Source organism: Lepidothrix coronata, unplaced genomic scaffold (assembly GCF_001604755.1).
Source record: "Lepidothrix coronata isolate B3197 unplaced genomic scaffold, Lepidothrix_coronata-1.0 Scaffold106, whole genome shotgun sequence".
NCBI classification, from domain to species: Eukaryota; Metazoa; Chordata; class Aves; order Passeriformes; family Pipridae; genus Lepidothrix; species Lepidothrix coronata.
In genome coordinates, this window is record NW_016690286.1 from 464,225 (window position 1) to 488,619 (window position 24,395).

The 24,395-nt window shown below is 35.9% G+C and overlaps 1 protein-coding gene across 13 annotated transcripts in view; it reads left to right on the forward strand.

The window, feature by feature from the left end:
• The window catches only part of HDAC9 (histone deacetylase 9), a 392,579-nt gene that overhangs the window by 317,410 nt on the left and 50,774 nt on the right, over window positions 1-24,395 (forward strand). For 12 of the 13 annotated variants that reach the window (XM_017823859.1, XM_017823867.1, XM_017823868.1 and 9 more), the window contains one exon: window positions 16,989-17,107. In XM_017823859.1, the coding sequence (XP_017679348.1) occupies window positions 16,989-17,107 (119 nt within the window). Of the gene's footprint in view, window positions 1-16,988; window positions 17,108-24,395 lie in introns of those variants that run through there. The other variant, XR_001876264.1, reaches the window with a different exon arrangement.

Consider the following 24,395-nt stretch of genomic DNA (forward strand, 5'->3'; position numbering starts at 1 on the left):
GTTTAGACCCTCAGCTCCCATATAAACTCCTATAAGTATATGCTTAGGTGTCTTCATCTGGATTTAGATCCCTTTCCTGGTTAAATGCACCTCTATTTTAGTTAATTTTTATTTACATATTTCTGGGGAAATTCAATTAACCACAATTGCATCCATATACAGTTAGGGACACTTCTAGGCCAGTGTTTCAAAGTATGTCTATACTTATATACTTGCAAAAAAAGTGTAAACGAGTTCAATCCAGCTTTAAGCTACCTATGAAATGTCTGAAGAATTCTCATGAAACACCCACAATAATTGATTTTGTCTTTGCTGCACAGTGTCAAAACATAAATACACACTCTGTAAGTAGTTTGTGTCTGTCTCTGAACTAATCTTTCAGAATCTTTCTGGAAGAAGCTTTACAGAGGCTAATATGCTGTGCTGAGATAAATTACCTTTTCTTAGCAGTATGAAATAGCCTGTACAAAACCAAGTTCCTCTAGCAAAAGTTTTTCAGTATCCACAGTGACTCATTTCAAAGCTACATATTTTTGCATGTAGCCTCAGTGTGCGTTATAGTCATATCCCTAGGCAAGATATCCACTTCAGTTTATTGATGAAGTGGGAGGTTTGCCACTTCAGTTGTAACTTTTTGTTATATTTTTGTATTACACCTTCGGTAGAGAGTATTGGTGGCTACACTTAGACCAAAAAACTTAAGAAAAAGAACCTGGGAAGAGGTTGTATTTTCGTCAGGTTGTACTGTATTCTCCCAAAGGGATTACCTCTCAACGGGACCCTTTCCAGAAATGTAGAGCTGATAATATTTATGAGAGTTCAGAGCAGTTGAAACATTGGCTAGAGATCTTTTAAATGGCTAAATTTCAACACACTCCCTAAGGAGCTGGGATGAAGATCGTTTTAGACCTGTCAGAGGAAGATCATGCCTTAATTGTACTTCATTGAACTGTAAAAAATGAGGCCTCTCCACTAGATTTAAGAGCCTCTGGTAATTGTGATCTGTGTGAAATGTTCAGGAAAGTCATCTGGGATCTTACAGTGTGTATGAAATAAGCTTGTGTCACTAACAAAGGTAGAAACAGTCACATAAATGTGATGGTTTCTGTAATTGATCTTTTCTAAAAGTATCTCCAACTTGACAGGTAGCATCTTTTTCAGTATGATTTATTCTCTAATACAGTATACTCCAGTGGCTGCCATCCAAAAATGCTGTCTTGAATATCTGCTTACAAATAGAACAGCCCCAAATCACTCAGGTTCATGACTCCAGTATTTCATTGAAGGATGAACATTCTTTGGCTCTGGCACAGATACTAGCTTTTAGAATAGAGCATCTTTGAAAGCATGAAGGACTAGTTACATCTTTCAGTAGCAAGCCTTACTGTAACAGAGCTCCAAATTAGCATCTCAATTTTACAAATACTCTTTAAAAAGGTATGGTGTGTCATGGAGTGTGAAATTACATGGAATAACACTGCTACTTTGATAAAATTAAAATCATCCAACTTCTGTCAGAGGGCTTATCTCCAGTCGCTGTTTCAAAACTTTCACAGTTTTCACAATCATAGGGAAGAGATAAAGACTGTGTAATTAAGACAACTTGCAAGCTACATCTCTAAACCTCTTTTATAACCTCTGGAAAGTTGTAGAAGTCTCTGGAGTTTCCAGAAATTTCCTCCACAGCAGGGCACCGATTTGCAGTGATTTTCCTCTTCCACTGGCTCTGGAAAGAGCAAGAACATTACTATTTGCCCCTCCTTGGGGAAATGCTTGAAAATATTCCCTTGGACGGCATGAGGAGAAGGGCAGAGTTTGAGGAATGAAAGCTCTGACTGATGCAGATCTCTGCTGGCACAAGGGCAGACATGGTAAGATAAATAGAGCTTTCCTACTTCAGGGTGTTTACTTGTGGGAGAGGGCCTTTTTACTGTAATTGGGACCTATCTTAAGGAAGGGAGCATGGGGGGGTTCACTGAAGCTGGTAGTTCAATTAAGTGTCCAGCCCAAGACACAGAAATGTGTAAGTAGTTCTGTGAATTATGCACCAGTGCACCATTTAAGTGACGGACCTGATGCTGCGGTGATGGTCTTGTGTAAGTGTCTTTGGCACTGCATCTCCAGACAGGTCACAGGAGACTGCACTGGAGAGATCACAAGGTAAATTACACAAATTTGAGAAATGAGTGAAGGCCCAGGAAGTGAGACCATATGCACACTTCTGGAAGGTCAGTACTTTCCTGTAATGTTTTGCACATTTGTGAAGAGTTTTTCTTTTTCAAGAAAGAAAACAAATAGCTTCAAGCTGGAAGTTTCTGACTGAATTCTGACTGAATTAAGGATCATCAATGATGATCATCGATGGCTAGATTACTGCTTTTGAGCTGAGAGCTGTGACATCCACGGTGTCACAGAGGTAGCTGTGGGGGATTAAGCCTGCCATGTTAAGACATTTTCAGTGAAGAAATAATGTATACGTTTGGCTCCAGATCCTAAAAGGTTTTAAATGCATGTCTATCTTTTTCTTTTTTTAATTTGAGTTACTTAAATTTTTGCTTGTATTCCAACATCACTATTATATTGCTTGTATTAACATTAAAATGAACACATTCCTGAGTATTCCTCAACAGATACAATAACATGCAAAAATAAAGTATTTAGAGTTTCCCTTCAGAGGTTAGAAAGTAGATACCGTGATTTTATGCTAACCTGTGTGCAGATAGGACACTAGGGAGTTACAGTTTTCTATGAAAAGTACAAATGGGTCCTGTAGAAATTAATGCTTCCAGGAATAACAGTGCTATGTACCTTAGACAACATTCAGAAAAGTAACATGCTTAGGTCAGTGAAGTCATCCAAGCTGTCTTAAGACTACATTAAAAGAAAAGTAGTTAAAGTTTGCAGGTCAAAAAAAGAAGTTACAGTGGTCAACATCTCTCAGAATGGAGCTCTTGGGTTTCATGCATTCACCACCTCTTTGAGACAACTGGGAAGTAAAGGGGATAACAGAAGGCTGGACTAATAGTAATGAGCAAGCAGATGAGAGAAAACAGAGTAGAAAGAGAATTTAGATGAGACAGAGTAGAAGAAAAGATGAGAGAAAACAGATGTAAGCCAAAAAGCCAATGAAGTGAGAGAGACGACTATAATGATTTACACAAGACATGGTGGAACTAGTCTGGATAGAACACTGAAAGAAATTTATACACTCAGTCCAACTCCAGAATAAAACAAAACTTTAGCAAGATTTTAAATAGGTTAAGGCAAAACTTTGTGAATCTTTTTGTCCTGGAATTTGAAACAGAGATACTATAATGGGATATTCTGATAGTATTGGTGACCTTGCATAGATAAGATTGAAATAAACATCAAAACATTTACGTGTTTATATGAACCAAAGTTCAAATCCCTTGAGATCTATTTTTTGCTAATATATATTTCCTTCTAAAGCTGTGCAGAGGCTAAAATTGAATCTATAACAAGTATAACATGAATGTATAACAAAAATGCATACGAAACAAGTTAAACAAAACCCTTGCTTTTTTTATCTATGTGCTGGAACACCATTTTTTCTCACAGTAGCCTGATCTGATAATAATCTTCATTCCCTTAATAATAAATAATTATTTACATTTATATCAGACTTTGAATTTAAAAAAAATTCTAATTGAATTTTTTAACATATGGAAGGAGAATATAGGAAGTGTTTGAGAAAGCACAAGTCTAAAGAAACTTCATATAAGGATTTTGCTTCATTTGCACTTAGAAATGCAGCTTGTGTACCCTGTGGCTGTTGAAACAACATATGCATTTTTCAATTTTAAATGCTTTTTATCTGCACGATATCTACATGAATTATAGAAATACTTAGTATTCTAGAACTGCAGCAGCTTCTTTAAGCATTCTTGAGCTGTACTCGTCAACAAATAGCAATCCTGCTACAGTGAGTTCTTTTTAGATTACAAGCTAGAATAGTTCTGATTTGTTGGTTTACTCATTGCTTTTATTTTTTTTATTTTTTCATGATCAGAGTTCTTCTTTGGTGATTCAATGGAATTTAAAGAGAATGGAGTACAGCCAGAGGGAGATTGGCAGGATGAACTTATTTTTACATACTCTTTTATCTTTGATACTCCTCATCTCTATGATGGCTTTTCTTGGTGAAGAAAACACTGCAACGAGGTGGTGGGAAAGCTGAGTTGCATTTTTTTTTAGCAAGCAAGATTTACCACTTCTCATTCAACAGTCAAGTCTCTTCAAAGATAACTATTTCCTTCCTGACTCTGGATTTTCACTTGGACTGACAAGTTGCCCCAGTGTTATGGCACCAACTGATGTTTGAGATTGGAATTAAATTTCAGGATTTACAATTGAAAGCTCAGATTTTTTTACAATTCAAGGTACAAAAGAAGCATAACATTATACTAACTTACTGTTCTCTTTTTACTGCCAAAGACTGAATTATCATGCAGCAAAACAGTGCAAAGAATACAGATTTTAATGAGTAATTTTTTCCTTAGCTGTTCACGATGAAGGGCTGACAAATTCTTTTTGCTTAGGTGCCAAGAGTCTTCTAACCTTTCTTGAGGGGGTCACAACTTAAAAATCTACTGGATCACCTCCTATGTATTAGCAATGATAAAAACTTCCTCCTACTCACTGTAATTGCACAACTCCTTATGACAGGTTTGGCAGTTTCATGTTGGAAGAGTTATTTTAATGAAGAGTAGATGGGAAGAGTGTGCCAAATTTCTCAGGTCATGTAAAATTCCTTGTATTTAAATGTAGATTGGCAACTGGAATTGAAGAACTCACTGCAAAAAGATTTTTGTTCAGAGTGTTGGGTACTGTTGATAATCCAAAGATAGAAGCATGAAAAGTGCTGCTTTTGAACTAGTCCCTTACACAATTTACAAGATCTGTTGGCAATTTTAAATAAAGAAACGACAAAAGTATTTCATAAATTAATAGTAACTTATTTGCAGTAAGTACACGAAAGCTGCCTAAAGTCAAATCCTTAGGAGAGAAATGATTAAGAGCTCCTGAAGGGGTCTGTGAAATACTTGGAAAATCAATGTTTTATCAAATATATTTTGATTTCAGTAAGAGCTCCAGTTTTTGGACAGAGTGAAGCATTTTACTTACATGATACCTGTATATTGTGTCATCCAAATATCAAATCTGAAAGAACTATTTTATTTTATTTTTAAGTGAAGTTGATTTGAATGTACATTTGACTTACATTTACTACAATGTTTTCTGAAACTTCACAATTATTTTACTGCTGTAGCCAATCTCAGTTATTATATTATTTTGACTGTCACTCTGAGAGATAAGTGCAACAAAAATAAAGCTAGAAGTGGAAATCATGCTAAGGGATGTTTTTGTTGCTAGTTTCAACATTGTAAATTGAGACAGACATTGAAAAAGGGAACTATGTGATTCAGTTCTTTCTTACATTTTCTTGAAATTATGATCAATCTCAGTTTCCTAGACAACTGACTATATGAGGATGGACCAGCCAATAATGGGAAACAGCTTTCTTTTTTTATTGCTATAGCATGTGGTAGAAAGAGTCTTTTTTGTTTCATGCTGTTGAGATGACTATCCAATTTATCACTCCAAATAGGATCCAAAAATGACTAAAGGAGGTGTGAGCACTTCAGTTTTGTAAGAGGAAAGAGACGTGAGTTCATGGGGGAAAGGCAAATTTAGAAGCATCAAAATGTAGTTTTTAGATGGTCTTCAGTTAAATCCCAAATTTCACCTTGATTTTTCCTCTGACCTTCTCAAGGGTCCTGGCAGTTGGTGCAACTGATTGTATTAGGATTAGCAATGTATCAGAATGACTTTCTTGCGGTGAGTGGAGCTGCCTTTCTGCTGTAAAATGCCTGGCACAGATAAAAGGCTTCTTCCATGTACACCACTGAAAGATTTAAGATTGATCTAGGACCACAAGATTTTCCACGTTTCTTTTGCAGTCAAATAAAATCTATTAGGAGAAATTTTGGTTCCATGAAGTCAATGGAAGTTTAAATAAAGTTGCTATATATCTGAATTTTCATATTTTGTTTCTCAGTCTGAGATTCCAAGTGCTTTGCTGTTCACTACTCCTTCCTTGGGAAAAAAAAGAAGAAAAAAAAGGTGCTGTGAAACATTTATGCAGGAATCATGTTATTCCTGATTTCTGTGGTGTTCTTTTCAGTCCTTATTTTTCAGATCTCTTTGCTTTTCCTTTTTTCCCTTCTCCTTTTTCCTCATTTGTGTCCAGGAATGGAATATATGTCCTTCTTTTTACTAATGTTACTTGAGTTTCTCCAGACCTGATACAATATATTCCGATCATCTTGGATTTTGTTTCAGATATTGCATTAATGTGGATTTTTTTGCTACTTTTGCATTTTAGTAAACTTCTTATCTGTGACATTGATTCCTTAATACCTAAAGTTCTTTCCCAGATGAAAATACTTTCCTTTGAATTTCAGATATAAAACTCTATTTCTTTCATACTACTGAAGCCAGAAGCAAAATTACCGTTGTCCTCACCATGCCATATTTGGCTTTATATTCCCCTAAGCCTTAGTTCTCTCCAAGCCTTTCTTTGGCTTTGGTCTTCAAGTAATAGGTGTAACACTCTTGCAGGAAGGAGGGTGTTGCTCATTTTAAAAGAGCCTACCTGATGATATTCCTTGAACAAGTCTGGTACTTTTATTAGTGAATTGGGTCCTTTCAGTCACGTTCAATTCAGTTGATCTGTAAAAGCTGGCATCCAGTTTTCTCTGTCTTTGGAGTCTATTGTATTTCCTCTATTCTGTTGAGTAAATGAGTGGAAGGGAAGAGAGGGGATAGGATAATATTAAAGAGACAGGATTCCTCCAATCTACTCAGAGCCAACACATTTCTGACCAAAGTGGTGTAGCTGAAGCTGCACCGGAAAAAGTTGTAGTTTCTAACACCACACGGTATCTTGGGGATTAGTGCATTAGTGAGAGTGTTCCCCCTGCTCCCACAAATATCTTCTCTCTTTCTCTCTGAGAATTTTCTGGGAGTGGGGGACAGGTGGTGGAGAGGGAGGAGGAAAGGGCAGGAATTGAAAAGTGCTTTTCTGTGTTACCTTACATTATCTGTAAATATTTATTCTAAATCCCCAATAAAATTATATCAGTATGGGTCCCATTAAGTGGCATTCAATTTAGGTAAAGTGAGTAGACTTGAAGTTTCTGTACCATATAAAGCCTTTTTATATGTGGGAAGCTGTATTTTTGGCTATAAGAATGAAGGCCAGCTGGTCTGTTTAAATACATACCAGAGTAATGAGATGGTCCAAAGTGGCCCCAACTCCAATGACAAAGCCCTGCCAAGCATGAAGTGTTGAATGCTATTGCTGCCTGTAGCATCAGTGTACCATCTAATGGTAAGCTGGAAAAAAAATACACAGAGAAAATACCTTTAAAAATAGTTATGAGTATATGGAAGAAAATATAAGACAAAGCAAGAAAGTATCTAAGAGACAATGTAGCAAACTCTGAGAAAAAAAATAAGATTTCAAGTACTTTGTATTCACAACCATACTGATGAATACAGCATGTGAAAAATTATGCTTTTGCAAGTGGCCATGACCTTGATGAATAATTTGATTTCTAGAAAATGTTTTTTCTTTTCATTTAAAAGGAAAGAAAAAAAATCCTTCTGGGCAAAATACACTTTTCAGAAATGTAGCAAATTTTGTGGTCAAAGTACTTTTTTCAAGGGATTTCTGTATCTTTTATCCACTCAACCTATTGCTCCCATGAAAAACATAACCCCTCCAATTCATGTCTCCAGGCATTTTTTAACAAGATTTACCCTCCCTTCTTCCCCACATTTCACTTTTGCAAGAACTGAAAACTACTTTAAAGTTCTTGAGTAGTCGTTTCAGTGGTGACATAATCAGATTGTTAATATTGCAAACTGAGCTGTTGTACAATCAGTAACAGTAAATTTTAGGTAGAGTATTTTCTTCATTCCTGCTATGTGTCAAACTGCGTGCTATATACCTAATCTGGAAAGCTTTTCTAAAGGTTTTTTCATAGTGAAGGAGTGTAGATTTTGGACTTAAAGACAAACTTCATACTCCAAAGCCCTCTTCTCCTTTTAATTTATTCAAAACACCTCCATTTCCTTCTTTTTCCCAATTCCACCATTCCTGTGGAATGTAAGTAAAATAGGAACCAGGCTATCCTTACTGTTCTTAGAGGGCTAAGGAGTTTTAAAAGTTTCGGGTACCCTAAAAATACACTGAAAGGTAGAATATGATCAAAATAGTGTGCTTTTTCGTAGAGTGTAAGAAATTCCTTAAAGAGTATGTTATGCTATCCTTTATTTTGTGAGCTCTATAAATGCAGCACATTGAGGCAAGTTTTTACCTCTATATTTAAGTATTTCTGATATTGTAGCACTTATTTTTATCTTCTTGGGAACAATCTTATTACTATATAATAAGATTTACTGGGAGTGCGGAACTGTTTTAGTAGTATTATTAGTTTATTATGTTAACATTTTAGACCAAGTCCACTGACTATTATAATAAAAGTCAGTTGAAATAAATTACTTAGTGGAAAGGCAAAACCAATAGTTATTTTGTTTAAAAAAGTACTTTTTTTGTTAAAAAAAGTACTCAGCCTTGATAGAGATGTGATGTGTTTTCTAAGAAATCATACAAATTTCAAAGCAGAAAATTTAAAGTGCCCCCAAATGTGTTTATAATTGTGGCAGAAAAGCTTGTAATGATTTTTTTTTCCTTCCATGAAATGAAGTAATGGGCACTGAATTTGTTTTTCTGATAAGCACATTTACACCGTAACAACTTAAATGATCTTAAATGATACTTGAGGGCAAAATTGGCGGTGTGTATGCATGTGTTAGTACCATTTCCCATACATGTTAGAATGGTTTTGATAGAAAAATAGTTGTCTTAAAAGGGTGGGATTCCATACTCATAGCATTTTGCTTTCTCAGTGTTGGTGATACTATTTTAAGTCATGCTGTGTTTTATTTTAAGCCCCGTCTTTGCAAATTAAACTCTGCTTCCTCTGAATATATCATCTTCAGTTATACAGCTCTTGGAAGCCAAATCAGTCCTTTAGCTATCAACTGGAATTTAATAAATAATTTTTTTTATGTTCATGAGGTGGGGTGGTACCAACCAGTTTTGAGATCTGCGAAATAAATAAAAGGTAAAAGACAGTATTTTTTTTTATCATGCCAGTGCTTCCACAAGTAAGAGTCTAAAAAGACAGAAGAACATTTAATAGAAAATGCAGATTTTCTAAACTCTGTTACTTTTCAGAGTAGAATTGTTCTGTAAGGAGATATTCTGCCATTGCGTGCGCTACCTTGGCCTATATTTCCATAGAAGGCTTTATATTTGCATACTGGCCTTTGGTTCTTTCAAGGTAACCTTTTCTTTCAACTGTACTCTTTGAGAGATACATAGACCCATAATTTTTGAGCAAGCTTACCATAATTTTTAGCCAATACCTTTTCCTGTTAACCACGGAACTTTGAATTTTTCTCAGTTCTGAATGTGGACATGAATGTCCATACTAGGTGTGTATATGCATTTGCCCAAGTTTCTTGAAGTTGGATAATTCTATTTGACTATGCTATTAATTTTTAAGTGAATTCTGGAAACGACAAAGTAATATTTTTTCTCATTTTTTCCTGTTTGTTAGCTTCTCCTTATTTAGGTTCTTTTTATACTACTTCAGAGACTCTGACTGAGGCATATCATAGATCAAATGTAGCAGAATCCTTATAATTACATTGAAACCACCTTTCTAAGTAATAAAAATAGAAGGATGAGCAGATATTGTAGTCAGTATTTCATATGCTTTTTGAGTGCTTACAATCTTGCAGTTTCAGCTGTAATAGAATTCAGGAAACTTACATACAGGCTGCCAAACTAATTAGTCATTTAAAAAGGAACCCACAAATAATAGCCTTAGGCTATGAAAATGTCTTCAAAAGCCAAAAAAAACCCAAACAAAAAACACTAAAAAAAAAACAAGAAAAGAAAGAAAGCAAGCTGTTGGTGCTTCTAAAACTTTTCATTCAGTGGCACTTAGATATTCCTACAAATTTAACACTTTAAATTACTAACTTGGGTGCATCCATGGAAGACATTTAAACACTTTGGCATGTGCTTAAATTTAATACCATGTGCAAAGCCCAGTGAAATGACCATGATTTACAGTAGTGAGGATTTTGTATTGATGTGGTACCTTTTGCCCCTTGAAAAAATAAAAAAAAAAAAAAAGGAGATATTTTGGATCTCCAGAAAGCAAATAAGGTAACTATAAAATAAAAGGGCAGGAATATTGGCTGTGCTTATTAAAAATAAAGGAGAAATAAAATTTTTCAAAAGATATAAAAAGAAAACCTATAAGGATAAAAGGAAATATATGAAAATAAAGTCTGAAAAGACAGAACTTATGTAACATATATAACTTAGAAAGTAATGCAGACAAAATTGCCAGAATTTAGATATGCCTTAGAGAGTAAGTCCAGGACAAAGCTGATGGTCATATGACAACCAGCAAGGAGTTTTAGGGGAAAGTTCTCAAGTTTGGCCTTGATGAACTTGGGTCGACAGTAGAACTGGCATAAAGACATGTGATGAAAGTATACAAAAATTCTAGTGAGACACACTATTATAAACTCAATTAGTGCAGAAAAAATATTATCTGAGAGTTGCACAGAAATGCTATGTAGCTTTCTATCGGAATAGACATTATTTGATATTGTGTTACATTAAAACATAAATGCAAACAACACATAAAAATAATAGATACCATAAGTTACACATACCTATAGGAACCATCTTTTAAATACTTTCTGATCTGTTCATATCAGGGTGCATTCAACAGTTTTCTTTAACTTGTGTGATTTTAAGATAGGACAACATAGTCATTGTTTGGAACAATATTTTATTTGCCGGACGTGAAACTGAGAGACTGTAGGCAGACCTACATTCTATCAAATAACAGACTGTGTCTCCATTCAGCGGCTAAACCCCCACTCTAATAGCACTAGCACATTGTATTTGTATTTCTTGCAAAATGCAATTTTTTTGTAACAACAAATAACAGTGCTTTTAGGGTTGTTTTTTCTACTAGTTGAAGTAACGGACTTAGAGTCTTCTGCATTTTCTTTCGAGGTTTTTCAAGGGACAACTAAGTAATTTATTCAAGTCTTTTACCAGCTTTTAGATTTAGCTGACTCATCTGTGAAGTGGGTACAAGAAATGCCTGCTTTAGAGGACTATGCAATCAGAAACAGTTATACTGGTTTATACCAGCTGAAGATATGAACCTTTCCATTTTTTGATGTTCTGAAAGTACTTTGAGATCACTAGATGAAAACAATGGAGGATTTTAGGGAAAGAGCAAATAATTTATGTTACTAAGACATTCTAATCTGCAGTTTTAGAACAGCGTGGATTATTTTTCTCAGTTACATAAATTATTGTCCTGGATTGGTATTCCTGCTCATTTCCTTTTTAAATTACCAACACAGCAAAAGAATTGTAGTTATTTGTTTAATATAATATGTTAACATAATATGTTTAACATATATAAACATAATATGTTTAACTTTCTTTGGAGATTTCCAGCTCTGTGTAATGGTACTTGGAGAGTCATTTCTGGGTTGGGTACTTCTCTGCAATCTCTTCTGGGAGAACAAATGTTTGGGAGCATCCTAACCATGTGCTTTAGATGTACAAAAATAGAATGGAAGAATAAAAAGAAGTCCCTTGGTAGAATCTCTTTAATGTCTTGCATCTGATGTTCAGATTGGTGAGAAGGGGAGGATCGCATGCCTGATGTTTTCTCTAGAACTACACCCAACTGGAAGCCATCCCTTTTGGCTTCTCTGCAGACAGCAGCATACCCAAATGGAACATATTAATTCTTTGGGGAAATCTCCTTAGTGGGACAAAAAGAAATCTTTTCAGCTTCCCAGACACATTCTCTGTTCCCAGTACCTTCAGACTGAAAGAAGAATCTATGCTAAGTTGGGCTGGAGGACACAGTTTCATTGTAACTGCAAGGTTTACCATGGATAAATAATTTCTGTGATGCAGCTGCTCAAGCTTTCAAGTTTTGACATGTTTATTAATGAAAATGATTTAGAAAAGAAAGAAAGAGTCAGCCAGGCAAGATACCCCTGTAACTCTGCTGTCATCATTAAGTGAATATGCTTTACCAAATATTTATGCTTCTATATGATTCAGGATCACAGAAAATAAATATCTCTTTTAGGTGTTTTATTTTCTTTGGAGAAGAGAGTGGAGGAGAGTGTGATTCATAGTGGATGAATAAAATTAATTTCTCTTCTGACAAAAGCTGCTCATTTTGTCAGAGAAGTATTCTAGTATTAACGTTGGTTTCCTGATAATCTCTGCAGCCTGACTGGCTTCCAACAGGAAGTGATGGGCTTCCAGTCCCCAGTCTGTACCTGTCTGGTGAGCTATGGCCAGAAGCCAAATCATATTTCTTACTCCTGCTGTGTGTAAGATAATAACTGTTCCTATCTGGGTCTGAGTGCAGGCTGCCAGTGCACTTTGCAAAGGATTTCTGGTGAGTATAGTTTTGACCCTTAGCACCCTAACAAGTCCTGGCAGCTGCAGCCTGACTTCTGAGCATAGGGTTGGTCTGCGGAATCTGGGAAGTTTAACATAAATATGTATTAGTGTGTGACCAATGCTAGTTATATGATTTAAAAAAAAAAAAAAAGCCTATTTTCTCTGGATTCAGAGTGTTGCATTCTTAGGCAACTGAGAAGGAAAGTGCCATGTTTGTTGGAGCTCCTTTGGAGGTAGTTGGTGGATGATGTCTCTTTCTTACACCTTCCTGTGCCCTCCAGAGTGTAGATGGGATAGAAAAGGTGCAAGATACAGGGTCTAATGATTCTCTGCTCCCAAGTGATAGTGAAGGATCAGGAGCTGTCCCTGCTTATCCAACTGTGCTGAGGTGGGAGAAGACTGTTTATGAGGGAGAAGTGATCGTCATGTTGCTTTGTGTAGGCTTTCTTTACAACAGCTGGTCTCAAAACATTTTTTTATCCCTACCTACAGCAGGGAGGATGGACGGGGTGATCTTTAAAGGTCCCTTCCAACCCAAACTATTCTAAGGTTCTATGATTCTGTGATTTTTCTAAAGACAGATATTCAGGAATAATGAAGGTGCTAAAACCTGAGAGGTGGCCAATGACAAAAGGTTTTATTTATGTCCTGGTGAAATTAAGCCTATATTTAAAACTGTGTGTATATGTCATTCCTTATAGAACTTCATAAGACAGGAAAGTATCTGTCAGTTTTTGTCTGTTTTGTGCCACAAAGGAATTACTGCCAAGGCAAGGCAAAAGTTGGAAATACCCTACCTACGTTAATGCCAAACTGAAATGCTGTGATGTTTTCCAGACATTGAGCTGCTCTTTTCTGAGCAGAGATCTCTTAGCATTTATTCAAAAGAGGAACCTAAATGTCTGTATGTTGATGTAGAAGACCAGATTAAAGATTTAGGAACCAAAGGTCTATATGGTCTTCTCTGCAATTGATACACTTGTGGCTGTTATCCTTTTGAAAGACCAAGTAGTAGTCTTGGCTGCTGTAACAAGGACCATGGACTCCCTGAGATGTTTAAGAGAAGAATCAAGCTTGCTATCCTAGTAAACAGATTATGTTTTCCTTAATATCTTTCCAAAAGAAAAGTTCTTAGAGTTTCCCTTCAGTATTAAATTAAGAACAGTAAGATGGATGAGGTCTGATATTCTAATTCCCTCAATATTGTGGAGGATGAAAAATAAATGAAGAACAGAGAGCATATAGTTTATCTCTTCTAGGACATTATATGCAGAGTAGCAGCAGCAAAGTTCTGACTTAGTTTGTGAGACAATATTATAGCAAAAGGAGGATGCCATACTTCTGGTGAAATGTAACAGACACTGTGTACATTTTTGAAAGAAAAAAAGATTTCTTTCAGAAAAATCCTCTTAGCTGTTACTTTGGTCATGTGAATTCAGGTAGTACTGAAAGCAGCAAAAGAACAGTGAATTCTAAATGCTACCTCCAGTTATTAGCCTTATAGCCTTCTCCTTTCTTTAGCTGAGATTCCTATATATCATTTCTGTAGAGATTTATGAATCTGCTACTGTTTCCTGTTCAGTACTCTTAAAGATGTGTTAATAGTTGTTCCTGGTGCTTTGTGTTGAAAGACCTTGCTTTCAGTATTTAATATTTTTCCTAATGTTACTCAGTATGGCTGGCAGTTTTAATGTCAGACATATTTATTTCACAAAAATTTTGAATAGACTGTGTCTAAACAATTTTTGTTGCTTCTATGAATGAGATTAAGGGTCAAATGCATTGTTTTGCCCAAGTTATTAAAAAATGTGCTGACATCTTTATGCATTTGAGCAAGGTCTTGAAATGTGGTAGAAGTGTGGTAGATTTTCCCAATGTTCCAAATTATAGGACTCTCAAAAATGTCTTTGTGTTTTAGCCTGGTTAGGTTTGTTACTGCTCAGCAACTTGAGTTTCCACAACTTCTGTCTGCACTGAACACACTCCATCCTCTGACTCCTGAACAGAGTCTATGCTGTACTCTGTGGTGCTGCCACTTTGTTTGACATGAAGAAATAAAAAACAGAGCCTTACTTAAATTTAAGGAAATGTGAATGGAGAGGAGGAGGGCAAAAGCTCAAGTGGCTGCAGATAGGGAGGGTTCTTCATAGAATCCCTCCTTCTTTCAGTGTATAAGATATATGGTGCTATGGGGACAGATGAAGATTACGTATCAGCCACAGTCCTCATCAGTAATCAGGATCCATGCCACATGTGTTGCAGACGTGGGGAAGTTTGGAAAGTATGTGTTGCTTCAGACAATGAACATGTAATTAGAGTATCAGAAGGTATGTACATAAGATAAACTGTGGTTGCGTAGGAGATCTTTATTCCTGATATTGTTCCCTAACTTTGTGGAGATTATCCTGCAAAGCTGTTCAGTCACTGTAGTGCCTAATGCAAGTATTTGTATGTGTACTTCATGTGTTATATAGTTATACATCATGCAAAAAGAGGAAAAAAATCTAGAGGAGAAGTAATTGACCTCCTGCCTCAAGGCCATGTCAGCTTGAACTGTAGCAAGCTTGAAGGATATTTGTTTTACCTTTTATAAAAAAATAAAAGAAATTTTCTTAAACATATTATTTACATTATTAACTATACTTACTATTAAAAGCTTCTTCCAGTGTCTGAATTACAGCTTTTCTGCTGCAACTGCTTCAGGTCTTATCCACAGTGTGGCTACAGTACAGGTTATTTATTTCCTCTTGCAACAACCACTTACAGTTTGTCGACTCGTTTATTCTCATTTTATGCAAATCAAATAATTATGATTCTATTATTTATCCACTTAGATTATGTTTTTTTGAATTTTTTTCTTTCCTTTTGATCTCTCCAGTTGGTCTAGGTCCTTCTTGAAGTCCAGTGCTCAGTATTGGAATCCATATTTCAGCAGAGGCCTATTAATGACATATTTTAAAAAAAGTAATATTAAAAAATTATATCACTATGCCTGCAGATATTTGTGGTGCAATTTCAGCAATATCACCAAAAAAATTGAAACTGCCTCCGTTCTTTTTTCCTAATGTAAAACTATATTCAGTGAAATGCTGTATGCCCTGACAAAGACTTTTTGCTTAGCCTGAATTTTCTTTTTTTTGACTAACAAGTAAAGGGAGCATTTTCCTAATAATAAAATTACCTAATAATAAATAAAGTTTATAAAACACAGATCAAAAACTAAACTAAAGAAAAACCCAGAGAATTGTTAAAATATATTTAATGTGATTTTTATTTTTTTTGCCACAAAAAACCTAAACCTTTCAACAAAAATATGTTCTCTTTGGCCCAACTTGATTATAAAGTAAATTATTAAACATTGAACTCAAACAAATGGCATTACACATGCATAAAATTAATCTTCATATTCTGTCTGGTGTAGACCAACTGGGATTTCCTTGAGTTAATTTATTTGTAATAGAACATTCATTCCTGTATTTGCCTTTTAATGTTAGTGATATCCCTCGACTTAGCCCAGCCACTACAGGCTCAGTGTTTGTCAAACTAGTGTAAAAGCTGTCCTTACACCTTCCCTTTGGAGTCAGCCTGAAAGAAGGCATGTGCAAGTGCAGAATGCAAGGGTTTATCTTCTCCTTCAATACATCTTTCATGCTTTGAGATTGGAGAAGGGCAAAACCAAAGCGATAAAATATCCCCACATAATTTTGTCAAGGAAGGGGTTAAAAAAAGTGGAATCTTTGTGACTGTGAGGAGCTGAATTATCTTCCTGACACCAGCAGGGGTTGCTGTCACTAGTTTGTGGTTGTCACATTCCTGTTATGCTTGACCTTGGAAAGGCTTGACAACATAGTCTGGATTTGATTAAGGGAATTTCATGTTTTTCCTTTGCTAGAGTCACCCCCCACCTCGACAAACATTTAAAAATGTTAAGAAGTAAAAAAAAAAGTTTGGAAAGCAAACATTTTCCCAAAAGAAATTTATAGTTCAAATTTACACCAAGTTCGCACTAACTGGAGCAGTCCGGGTTTCCACTCAGGCTTTGAGAGCTCTCTGTAAGCCATTAGTCACTTCCTTGGAAGAGGCAGCTTTTTATAGGCAGCAGGATAAAACAGACACAGATGTGTAAGTAATATTAGAGGCTTTCACATGTACCTGCATTTTTTTTCCTCAGTCTTAGAAAAAAATAGTAACTATAGAAAAAAATTAATTGAAGCCTTGGACTTCGTTTTGAACAGCTACCATGGAGATTGGTTTAATTAAGTAAAATATGTTGTGCTGTGGTTTTTTTGTGATTGTGACAATTTATATCATGAAGATAGAAGTTCTTTTGATTTTAACGTGTTGGGGTTTTTTCACTCTACAGGACTGTGATTATGCCAGCTGCCAACGAGTTCGATCCAGAGATTGTCCTGGTGTCAGCAGGATTCGATGCTGTAGAAGGCCACGACCCTCCTCTGGGCGGGTACAAAGTCACAGCTAAATGTAGGTATCATCATAGGCACATGTTTCTGAGTTGGTATTTTTTTAGTTAGGAACCTTATCATAAGTCCAGTTTACATCATGTCTCTGTTTTGTGAAATGACAGCTGTGTCACTGAGGGCAGGAACTGTCCATCAGTTAATACCCAGAGATGCCCATGGAGCTGCAGAGTTCATCCAGCTCACAGGACAGGGTGAAAATGAACATGTTAGCATTTCTGGCTCACTCCTTTCTGTTCCTCTTTGCACTTTTGTCTTGACTTTAAAGTATTACTTTTCTGGCATTCAAATAACATTTTAGAGGTTTCATGCTTTCAATAGGCCCCATTTTCTAAAGGCTGGAGTAAGTTATTTCTCTTTAAATATATATTGAAGATTTTAGACTTTGGAAGCATAAATCCGATCTCATATTGCTCTTTAGTTATTGTAATCTTTTCAGCTTCATGGCATTAATCCTGAATTACATCAGTGTTTACGAGGGCCAAGGTTTTCTAAAAGACTACTCTGTTGGGTCTCAATATTTGGATGTCCATTTCAGTCTTCTAAAATGTGTGTTTGTGGCAGAGATTTAATACTTTCTAAAAACAGGTCTGTCTGACATGTCTCATATATAGGACTCTAAAATCACTAGCTCTTACAGAGTATTGTGACCAAAGTGATTCTGAACCTGGGATGTTAAGCAAGGCTGGGTGATCTTGTAACTCTCTGTGCAGTAATGTGCACTGTAACATCATTATGTATCAATTGCTTTCCATGGAACAACACAAAATGGTTTCCTAATGCAATGCTGTGAATAATTTTTTTCAGTATATCTACTTTTATTCATTGCATCTCAAGAGGTACCATAATACCATGTCAACATCAAATATGGATCTCTGCTGCTAATGGCAAATGCCTTGGAAAAAGTCTGGAGAAGTTAATGAGACCTAATGGCATTTAAAACACTGCACAACTGCCTTTTGTTACAGATTAGAAGACTAAAGTTGTTGTTTGCCTCAGGAGGTGCAGGGAAGAGATGCGTATTTTTATTTTCATTCTCACTGAATGCTCAACAGGTTCCCCTGAATACCAAGGACAAAAAGATTGATGGAGAACTGGAGTGACTCTCCATAGTGATGTGCTGTGGAAGGGGAGAATGTAGAGAGCAGTGCAAGGGTCTATCCAAAGACACTTACACAGGTGCTAATGCACAAGTGGGTTGGAAAGGGAATATCCCTGTGGTTGCAAGTAAGACCTATTGAGTTTTAGCACAGCTTTTCAGTTCAATGCAGTGGTTGCACTAGAGAGGAAAGAAATATAGCAGGCTGTATGTATGTTTGATATAATTTTCCTGTGTATTATGACTTTTAGTAAAACATTGTGCATGACGAGGTAAGAGATTTACTCACTGTTTTTTAGCATGTGTGGTGCCTGGTCAGAGGCATCATTCCATGAGCTTATAAGGTGGGAAGATGAGCTTTCAACTGGTACAAAACAGATATTTTGTTGAGTATCACTGTAATAACTCTCTGTATTTAGCAGCTGAGAAGGAATTCTGCATGTCCCTTAAGGATGCGTGATGCTCCAGTAAGATGCTTTGGCATATGTAATATTCTGGCATAGCAGCTTCAACAACTTTACTAGAAATTGCAGCAGAGAAAAACTGTTTGACATTGGAATTAGTGTTAATTTTCGTTCATGAGTTAATTAATTAACTTAATAACTTTTTTTAAAACTGAAATCATAATATATTTTTTAATATTAGAAGGTACCCATCTGCTGCTGCACATGTCTGTAAGCAAAAAAAGTGATTTACAGTAGGTGGCTCTTGTTTAAATTAAGGGAAAAGCCAAGATAGACCCAGATAATGATCACGCACCTGAGGGATGAATAAAGCCTTTTGTACAGAGCCAGAGGAATTTATTATTTCCCCAAAACAAAATTCTCCACATTCCACCATACCATTTTGGAACATAACATACTGTATGTGGTATGCAGAAAAATGAACAGTCTATTAAAAAAAATAAGGTCCAAAGAGAACTTTCATATTAAAGACTAAAAATAGATATTCATCAAAGTTTTAATATAATTGGTTTGTAATAATTAGAAATTATGCACCAAACAAGTAAATGCAAGGTAAAGCTTAACCTGTAAATATTGTTTCTTTATAAATCCTTAGCCCTTTGTGTACACTTAATACACTGAATTTTCTGATTTCTGTGACTTAATACAAATTTTACACTTATAAATTAGGGAGATATTGTCGTCAAAGGAGAGAATATGGGCCCTTGGCTACTAACATTGCTGTTAAAGAGAGTTAGGAAGCCACTGGATGCTTGAAAATGAATTATTTATATCTTTCCCTCAGAGTACAATCAAAGAGAAAAAACTAAAATTAAAATGTATTAACCAATCAGCCTTCCCAAGTAAGGAAGGATGAAGATAACAGATTGAACTAATTACAGCCTTGGAGTAAACGTATAGCAGGTGATTACAGAAAAAAAAGTTCTACTAAATCTGCACAGTTTGAATTATAAATTATAATCTGCTTTAACCCAGAATTTTAATTTTTTTCTATATTGACATACAGTCTTACTTACTGAGAAGTTGCCACTTCTGATTGGTAAATAAACGTGTCAGCAAAAAAATAATCATATATATTTTTGCAACTGATTTGAAATCCATGAGTCTGATGTGAATGTCAAGATTTCTGACAGTGAGGTGACCCTCAGCTCCTCAGGCTGCAGGGTGGAATCTGGCCAGCTGAGATCAGTGATGATTGCAGAGCTTGGAGATATCTCACTTGCCTAATTTATCTCCAGTCACATTTAGTAATGAAATAACTTTTTTTTTTTCCATTGGAAAAAAAAGAGATAGCGTTTAAAGAAGATTGGAAGGGAATTTTGAGTCTTTCCTGTCTTACTGTACTTTTCAGATAACTTGCCCTAAGTAAATCTATTTCTCCAACTGCCTTTGCAATTTGTACTAAAAATTGTATTGGCAATAAAATATAGGAAAAATATTGGCAGAAGAAATAAAGGGAATAAAGGAATTTTATATTAAGAATAGTAAGGAAGTACCTAAACAGTATGAATCTACTTTTTCCTGTTATCCTGATGATCCTTAGATAGATCATCAGAAGATAGAGATGATACATTTTGTGCTTTATTTTACAGTTAATTTTTATATCATCTGCTAAAATGTATGGTATTATCACAGTATTTGAATTTTACATAGTGGATGAGTCCAAAGAAAAGCTGCCAGATCTGGTCATAAATTTGCAAGTTGTTAGATCTTGTAAGAGCACTGTTTTTAAATTTAGCTCTGCTGAATGATCTCCATGTAACATTATCCTACTTTGTTTTATAGAACAGCCCTTAGAATAATGCTTGCATTAAAGTCACCGAGATCACTTTACTGTTAGAGTAAATATTCTAGATAATTGTTCATTAAATGATGACCATTCCGTAAAAAGAATAAAGTAAATAGGAAAATGTCAAGCCTGAATGAAGATTTTTTTCGAGGTACTTAAGTTCCTGAAGCACTTTATTTGTTAAGGGCTATGATGATTTACTGGAGTTTTCTTGTTGTTTTATTCTCCTATTCCAAAGATGCTATTTGACACCAGAGTGCAAAATAAAATCAGCAATTAGCAGTAGGAAAGGATACCACTGTGGGCATTTAAAGGGTAAATGATATTTTGTCTCATTGGATACTTGTCTTCTGCTATGCCAAATTTGTAATGAAAAGTTGCTCCAGTGTCTAGAATATAACTGACTTTATCTAAGCTGATTTGCAGCTTTTAATGTTTTTATTTGAGAAAATAACTCCCTTAACTTATAAAAAGCTGCATTATGCTGTATACACTTTATTCATATGGGACCAATGAAAAAAGTGCTAAAGTTATGAGCAGTTCCCCTCCTCAGGGAGTCCAGGTTATTTCCAAAGAATATGCCAGCATAAGTGGTAGAAATTAATGTGCAAAGAAGGCTGCTTTTTCTACATGTAGCCAACAGGTCTTCCATTAAGGAGTCTCTTCTTGTGGGTGAAACTGATACTTGTCAGAATACAAATAAGAGTAACAGGTTGAACTTGGGTGCCTATCCTGTTGGTCTCTGCTTTACCCTTCACATTTCAGTTCCAATTTCCCACGGGGAGTAATGAATTTTGATAACAAGATCTCTCAGTGTAACATAAAATGCTATAAAGAGATAAAATATCTAGCATCTGGGAATAAGCAAATTCAGAAGTAATGGGCACAGTTTTAATAAGGAGATGACTGACTGCTGAAATAAATGACCTAGCATGGTGTATTAGCCATCACTGGAAGGCTTTAAATGAGACTTCTAAATATATGGCATCCTAACAATTAGGTATGCCATAGCACACTCAGACCTTAGAGGCTTCATGCAAAAATCAATTAATGACATTTCTCTTCAATGACCAGTCTTTTCTTTAGTCTTCACAACTATCCTGCCATGTGTTGGAATTCTTTTCAGTTTCCCACTGTGTATCATGTATAGTATATGTGTTAGACACAGAACAAAGGACAATGCTAGAACTGCATATTGCTGAATTCAAATGCAGAACTGCTTAGGGTCTAAGCCTGGTACTTCAGATAAGTTTCAGAATGAAAGTTAACCATGTGCCAGCTTTGCTATTTCTAAAATATTCTGTGTGACTATTCTGAGTATTTCAAGTACTAGAAATGATTTATATGTTTGTTGGGTTGTTTGTTTTTTTTCCTGGAACTACTTACTTTCTAAAGAAGCCCTCAAATAATATTGTAACTCTCTACTGGACAGGATCTTGGACTGACTGTGAGTTGTTCAGGGTGGAGTGATTATGTCTTTTGGTAGGGACTACACTTTCTTGTGACTCTCTGAAAGACTTCCCTGACACTTGACTCCAAAAAAGAATCCTAACTGGGACTAACGGGGCTAAAGTAATAGGTATATGTTAAAGGAAGGCAGGCAAAAGGAGTCCTTGCAAATTGACAGCTGACTAAAGAGAATAATAGTTTTGGCTTTGGTAGCCAGTTTGGTAGCTGTTTTAATACAGTCCAAGTTCCTAAAAATAGCATTGCAAGCTGTTATGATGCCATGTCTAATCTCTTCACAAGCAAGAAAGTCTTTTTTACTCAACTATCAGCACAAGAAGCTGTGATCTTGGTAAGTCTGGCACTGATGGCCTATGAGTAGTTTCAGCAGCTCATTGCCACACAAAAGGGTGGTTGCACGCTGCTTCCCCTTCTGAGTTGTCTGTTACTTACCTTGGACTGGCTTTGGTTCTGTCAGATCTCTCTGTAAACACATTCAGCATTAACTCACCAACCCATCAGAAAACTTAGTCAAAAAAGTGGAGAGATTTCTGTTGGGCTATGAAGCTGAATCAGATTATGGAGGGACCAATGTGTGCCAGGGCAGTAGAGAAAGGAAGAGATTGTGTAGGATACCTTTTGGTAGCAGAAAACTGTTAAATTACCTCAATTGCCACAGATCGCTTCTTGTCTGAATTCTTTTGAGTTCAGAGATTTGATTTTTTTTTTAGCATAATTTAGTTATTTTTGTGGTACTTGAGGTGATAAGATGGTTATCTGGCAGGATAGATCTTGAGTTTTTGACTCAGAGCTAAAAGCATCGGAGGTGGCTTGGAGAAATATCATTGATACAGTTTTTCAAAGGGGAGTCTTCTCATTCGTATCAGAAATGTTCTTTTTGTTCCTTTTGTTTCTTTGAAACTGCATGGTACCCAGTGACTGGCAGCAAGAAAATGCAGCATCAAGAATTTGCTTACAGTTGTTCACTCTGGAAAGGAAAATTTGGATTTTCTCTGGAGTGATTTCTTGAATACTAATTAAATGGTAGCTTGGTACAATACAAAAGGCATCAAAAGAAATGACAAATTCACTGGTGACCAACACTCAGACATGATTATTTTCACAGGATTTATTGGGAGAAAGAAAAGAGTTTGGTTTCTTCTTCCTCCTAGCCCACAGCAGTCATTGCCATATCATATCCTATAGTTTGGACATGGCCATTGGATTGCCCAGCCTCACAAGTTAGATTATGCTGTATTTACTCCTGCATTTGTACTCCTTAAATTTGCTCTTGCAAGTGTAGATATTGGTGAATTATTTGCCAGTAACCCCAGCATCTGGTACATTATTTTTGTGTACACTACATTTACATTATGAATATGAAATGCAGAAAATTTCAGAAATCATATTTTGTTAGGAAGAGCAGTCTATTGAGCAGAGATTGGAATTCACTGTAAAAAATTACTGTCCTCTCAAGGATATAGCATAGTAAAAGACAAAGGCAAAGGTGAAGATAGAGGAGGAAAGTTCTTTTTTTTTTTTTTCCTTTAAAGAAGGGATTAGTGCTTGGAGAAATTCAGAAAAGTTCTAAGGTTTGGTTGAGGAATCTGCTTTCACATACTGTCAAGTAAGCTTGTGTCAATGGCTTGGACTATGGATTTGAACCAAGAGGAGACAGATAGTGAACAATTCACCTCATTTACTGAAGCTAGGAAAATCCTCATCTTCAGACTTCAGGGCACTCATGTCCAATGGAATACATATTTAAAACACATCTGAAGGATTCAGAAATCTTAGCAGTGATTTTGTTATTGCCCAGTGTTTTCAATGACTGTCTCGCTAACTGGTGTATCTTCCAGAAAGGGTCTGCCTGAACAGAAAGTGAGTGCAATTAGAAATATTAATAAATAAGCACTGATTTGACCTGCTTTTTTGCTTTCACTTGGTCTGTCTTTCTGCAAATGAGCCAGGAGAGATTTCCATTTTCCACTCCCACTCCTGCCTCACAAAGAGAAAATCTGTCTGCTGGCTAGTTAACTAATTCGTACAAGTGAAAAACCACCTGTATACTGTGTTCAGATATACAGTGCCGATCCATCTGCAGAATGCATCACGTGCCTGTTCCTTGATTTAGGGCAATTGCTGGGAACAGAGCAGAGGATAGATCACAATGGGGAAAAAAAGAGGATCTACAGAACCATTAAGAATTATTTTCCCTTTTTGGTCATCTTCCCTCATCTCTTCACCTACCTCCTGTTATGTTTTCTTTCATGCTACAGTAGTGACATTGGCTAATGACAAAAACTGATGTGAAGGATGCAATAAAGGTGAAATTGGTGGCATCTTCTCTCAGTTTTGGTTAAACTTATGAAATCTTTTTCCTTGTTAAAACCAAAACACTGTCACTTAGTAGAAGAAAGGAAAGAGCAAAGTATTTTTTTGCATAGGCAGTATTAATCTTGTCAGATTGCAATTTAAATACAGCAAATTAAAT